The sequence below is a fragment of the Bos mutus genome, chromosome 19, assembly GCF_027580195.1.
Source record: "Bos mutus isolate GX-2022 chromosome 19, NWIPB_WYAK_1.1, whole genome shotgun sequence".
NCBI classification, from domain to species: Eukaryota; Metazoa; Chordata; class Mammalia; order Artiodactyla; family Bovidae; genus Bos; species Bos mutus.
This window is the reverse complement of record NC_091635.1, coordinates 10,530,231-10,535,725: the sequence shown is the minus strand read 5'-3', so window position 1 is coordinate 10,535,725 and position 5,495 is coordinate 10,530,231. Positions and strand designations below refer to the sequence as shown.

The 5,495-nt window shown below is 57.0% G+C and overlaps 1 protein-coding gene across 1 annotated transcript; it reads left to right on the top strand.

Annotated features, from left to right (window-relative positions):
- The first annotated feature begins 357 nt into the window (after nt 1-357).
- On the top strand, nt 358-5,194 carry CBX8 (chromobox 8). Its single transcript, XM_005889516.3, has 5 exons — nt 358-516; nt 888-931; nt 1,117-1,182; nt 1,311-1,377; nt 1,829-5,194. The coding sequence occupies exons 1-5, from the start codon at nt 448-450 to the stop codon at nt 2,714-2,716; spliced, it is 1,134 nt and encodes a 377-aa protein (XP_005889578.1). The 5' UTR covers nt 358-447; the 3' UTR covers nt 2,717-5,194.
- Nucleotides 5,195-5,495: the final 301 nt, after the last annotated feature.

Here is a 5,495-nt window from a genome sequence, read left to right as displayed (position 1 = left end):
GTGGACGGCCCCCCTGCCAGCCCGACAGACTGACAGCGGCCGAGCCCGCCTCCACGCTACGCCACTTCCGGCGGCGGCCCCACCCCCCCCTCGCGCTCAGTCTCCGGAGTTGTCTCGGACTCCGCCCCCTGGCGATTGGAACGCGGGTCACGTAGCAACGCGGGGGAGAAAGCGAGAGGGGCGTGGCCCGGAGTTCGCCCAATCAGAGCGCGGGAGAGCTGGCTCTGGCCGCTCGGCTTTAGCAACGTCGTTAGCAACACGTGGGGCGGGAGGAAGCGCGGGGCAAGAGGGGAGGAGGGAGCTGGGCGAGGGAGGGGGCGGGGAGGGAGCGAGCGCGCGGGAGGGGGAGGAGAACTGACGTCAGCGGGAGAGTATTATGGTCTGTCGTGCGCTGGCTGCTGCTTTTCTGCTCCTGGAAGCGGCCAAGGGGGGAAGCGCCGAGTCAACATGGAGCTTTCAGCGGTGGGGGAGCGGGTGTTCGCGGCCGAAGCCCTCCTGAAGCGGCGCATCCGGAAAGTAGGTGCCCCCGGGCCTTGGGCCGAGCCCTCCCCTCCCGGCCCGGGTTCCCTCCCCCTGCTGCAACCCAGCTTCCCTTCCCCCAGGTCCCAGCAGCGGCCGCGGCCGTGGCGGCGGCTCTGAGCCCAAGCGCTTTCCTTAGACTTGCAGCGATGCACAGATTGCATGGGTGGGGGGCGGGGTGGGGGGAATGAATGCCGGTGCATGCACTATGTGCAGCGTTTCGTGCAGGGGGTTATGCAGCGGACGCGTGCCTTTTCGCGGTGGGATTTAGCGCATTCATTCGGTGCATGCATTTTTTGCATGTATTTCTCGTGTCCCCGTCATGCATTTTTCCCCTTGCACACACAATTTCCTTTTTGCATCTTCAGGGACGCATGGAATACCTCGTGAAATGGAAGGGCTGGTCGCAGAAGTAAGTAGGTTCTGTGCAATTCTCAACCCCAGACTGTTATTCCGGAGCTTTCTTTCTTCCTCTTTTTCCCTTTACATTGAAATACAATACAATGCAACAAGAAAAGTTACAGACATACACATGCACACCCGCGGTTCTTTCTCTGCTCCCTGGACTGACGCCCACTTCTTCCTGATTTCCTTTAGGTACAGCACATGGGAACCCGAAGAAAACATCCTGGATGCTCGCCTGCTCGCAGCCTTTGAGGAAAGGTACAGGCCCTTCCAGGCTTCAGCTTCTCACTTAGAAACACGAAGGGTGGCTCTTGTCCAGCCTCAACTGGAGGCGCACTTGGTTTCTTCACTCACGCACCCCTTTCCCCCCTTCTTTCTTTCTGCAGGGAGCGAGAGATGGAGCTGTATGGCCCCAAAAAACGAGGACCCAAACCCAAAACCTTTCTGCTCAAGGTAGGGTGACAGTGTCCAATGGTGGGCAGTAGTGTTCTTGTGTCAGTTTGTGGGAAGCAGGCCATGAGGGGTTATGAACCATTGGGGTGTGCTGTTTGTAATCTAGGAGGGAGTCCCTAGACAGGCTGTCACCGAGTCACTTCACCGCTAAGGGTATCTGAGGGGAGGGGCTTAGCCAAACTAGAATTCCTTTATCAGACCCCCTCAACCATCTAAAATAGACATAATCAACTACAAGAAAGGTACTTGGTACAAATGACTGCTTCCAGACAAATCTTCTACCCCTTTGCTTCCAGACAAACTGATACCCCTATGCTTCACCCCTACCTATATGGGAATTCCAAGGCATCAGAGGGTGAAGCTGGGAGGCTGGGGCTGGAAGAGCGATGGGGGAGGTGGGGGCGGGGCAAGGGTCCTGCTGGGTTCTTGACACTACCCTCTCTTCCTGAAGGCCCAGGCCAAGGCAAAGGCCAAAACATACGAGTTCCGAAGTGACTCAGCCCGAGGCATTCGGATCCCCTACCCAGGCCGCTCACCCCAAGAACTGGCCTCTACTTCCCGGTCCCGTGAGGGCCTTCGGAACATGGGTCTTTCCCCACCGGGAAGCAGCAGCAGCACCAGCAGCACCTGCCGAGTGGAGCCCCCTCGGGACCGCGAGCGCGACCGGGAGCGAGAGAGGGAGAGGGAACGAGAGCGGGAGCGTGAACGGGGCACCAGCCGTGCAGATGACAAACCCAGCTCGCCAGGTGACAGCTCCAAGAAGCGAGGTCCCAAGCCCCGGAAAGAGCTCCTAGACCCCTCACAAAGGCCCTTGGGAGAACCCAGTGATGGCCTCGGAGATTACCTCAAGGGCAGGAAGCTGGACGACACTGCTTCCGGGGCAGGAAAGTTCCCAGCTGGCCACAGCGTGATCCAGCTGGCTCGAAGGCAGGACTCGGACCTGGCCCAGTGTGGTGTGGCCAGCCCTAGCCCCGCTGAGGCCACAGGCAAGCTGGCTGTGGACACCTTTCCGGCCAGGGTCATAAAGCACAGGGCTGCCTTCCTGGAGGCCAAAGGCCAGGGCACCCTGGACCCTGGTGGCCCCCGGGTCAGGCACGGCTCAGGCACCCCTGGCTCTGTGGGGGGCTTGTATCGGGACATGGGGGCGCAAGGGGGAAGGCCCTCCCTCATCGCCAGAATCCCAGTGGCCAGAATCCTGGGGGACCCAGAGGAAGAATCCTGGAGCCCCTCTCTGACCAACTTGGAGAAGGTGGTGGTCACCGACGTGACCTCAAACTTTTTGACCGTCACCATTAAGGAAAGTAACACGGACCAAGGGTTTTTTAAAGAGAAAAGATGAATATCTGGGTGGGTGGTCCCAAGACCAGGGAGCAGGAGAGAGAGTGAGAGTGCAAACTTGGCATAATGCTTTTTATTTCTGGGTGGGGAGGCGGCCTTCTGGCTGGCCCTGTCCCTTCCCTACCTTCACACAACCCCTTTCCTTTCGTCCCTCCCCCCTCAGTTTTGGTTGGAAAGATTATCTCTAGAGTTATATTTTCTATTAGATGTAAATATGTTATTTAAGAAAAAATATCTAAATATATATATTTCAACTCTTGAAGTTGTTTTATTTAAATAAGGAGAGAGAGAGACTCAGTGTGGTTTAGTTGGGGAAGGCAGGCTGAGTTGGGGCAGGAGGGGTCTGACAGCCACCCAGGGCAGTAGGGAGGATGAAGACCTGAGCACTTGGCCTCTGATGGTGTCTGGAGGGACTCAGCCAGCCCACCTCACCCCTCCTCCTTTTTCCCACAGCCCCAGGGCAGACCCCTGGAACCAAGGCAGGACCCGGATTTTTTCCTCTCTTCCCATTGGTTGGCCAGGCCAACAAAAGATTGGTTCCCCAATCAGAAAGGGAGGAGGTGGGGTCAGTCTTTTTCCTTTTCTTTTTTTTTTTTTTTGGTGGTTGTTGTTTTAAGATTAAGAAATCTGTTGGGGGAAAAGCAAAGTATTAACTGGAGTAATTTTTTTGTGTGTGAAGTTGAAGGTAAAAAGTTGCGGGTGGGTGGGGAGCAGCAGAGTCCCCCCAGGACCACACCAGGAAAAAGCACTTTACGGGAGATGTGTGTGTTGTACACGCAGATCGGATCGTAGGTATGTCATGTGGACAAAACCTCCCAGTTCCCTCGATTCCTTTCCTTACTTCACAGAAAGAAAAGAAATCCAGCGAATCTGTTTACATTCCCGAAATGCCAGGATAAATTGGGAGGATTGCATGTCGGTGCCCAGAGTTCGAGACAGTTGCTGTTTTACGAGAGAAATGTTCGGGGGTGGACTTTTCTTTTTCGCGTCTTCTAGCTTCGCCAGGAGAGACGGTGACCCCCATCTCCCAGGAAGATTGGACTAGTCCCCCTCCCTCGGGGAGGGCGGGCCGCCCCCTCCCAGGAGAACGCCCGGCCGGACAGGCCCACCCAGAGGGACCCACGGGGGTGGGGGGCGGCTGGGAGCGGAGGCTTAGCACCCAGGCCCTGGTCGCAGCTCGGCTGGGAGTGCGGTGAAGGTCTGGGCTCCGGCTCGGAGCTGGGCAGGACTGGCACCCCGGCAGCTTCGGCGGGGCCAGGGAAGGAGGGGCGAGGGGAGGTTTCCATCCAAGAGAGCGCATCAGAACTTTTCCTTTTTCCTTTTTTTTTCCCCCCCCTTTCTTAAAAGCAAAAGCTATAATTTATAGGCCTTTTCGATTCGCGGAGTGTTCTCTATTTGAACTCGACATTCAAACTCCGCCAGAGGGGGAGGGAGGAGAGGGAGCTGGAGAAGAGACGGCCGGCGCGGCTGGGGAGGCCTGCGCGCGGCGGCGGGTCCCTGGACGCCCCCGCCCCGGCCGACTCGTGACCACGCTGTGTTCCAAGGACGCAGGACGCGCGCCCCTCTTTCGACTCAAAAGCACAAATCTGCCCCCCTCACATCCCGGTCCCTTCGAGGACTGGTCCTGCGGCCTCCTCGCCCTCCCCCACCCTTAAAGGGCCAGAGGGAATCTAACTTCCCATTGCTAGTGGAGGGAGGGGCGAGGGGGCCCGGCGCTTTGGGAGGAAGCACAGACTCCCGGCGGTACAGGCGGGGAGCCGGGACTGAGGGGGAAACTTCTCGATCCTGGGGGGATTTGGCGGGGACCCCCGCCTGGTTTCTCTTCTGCACTCCCCGTATTCCCACTCCCTCTTCGCAGCCTCTCCTCCAGACTTTCTTGCCTTTGAAGTGAGGGGGTAAAAAAGAGGAAGACGGAGTACTACAGGATTTTTCTTTTTTAATTATCAAATTGCGCCTATAAAAAGCCCGTGGAATGGGGATTTTTATCTGCTCACATTTGTAAAACTGGTATTTTAGACTTTGTATAAAGAAGCGCCGTTGATCAAGTGTATCTATTTAAATATCGACGCTATTTTCAGACGAAACTTCATTGAAGGGACATGTCTGTTACCGAGTGGACGGTCATTCCAGGACCAATGTCTTTACCTGGCTGCCGCCTTCCCTCCCTCCTTTCCTGCCTTCACCCTCATCTCCCTCCCTCGGGGCTGACTTTGCCTCTTCCCTCCGACCTTCCCCTGCCCTGGTTTGCCCCACCGCCTATCTGTCCTGTCTTCTGTCCGTGGCCGTCTGCGTGTCTCCTTTGCTCGCTCTTGCGACGCTGACCTGGGGGTGGGTGGGCAGGGCAGGGGCCGCGGGGCTGGGCGTCTGCAACCGCGCGAGATGTGCGGGTGTTGGGTTTATTTAATTCTAAGATTTGTACAAATCTCGAATCGATCTCCGCCTCAGCTCGAGTGAAGCTTGGCACGTATCTTCTGCGGTTGTGAATGTCTGTATCCAATACCGCTTTTTACGTGTTTAAATATATACTTTGTAAATAGAGACGTGTTTCGGATTTTATTCCTTTTTCCGGCCCTCGAGAAGAGGGAACAGGCGCCCCGGGAGGAGAGGACCCTTCCCTCCTCGCTCATGACCCATCCCACCCGCCTCTCTCGCCCCTATCGGCCCTGGACGATTCTGTTTCCAGTAGGCCATTCCCCAGCTGGGGGGATGCCAATCAGGCGGGGCAGAAGGGTAGGGTTGGGAGGGAGCGGTAAGTGACTTTTCTTAGCCTCCTAAAGGGG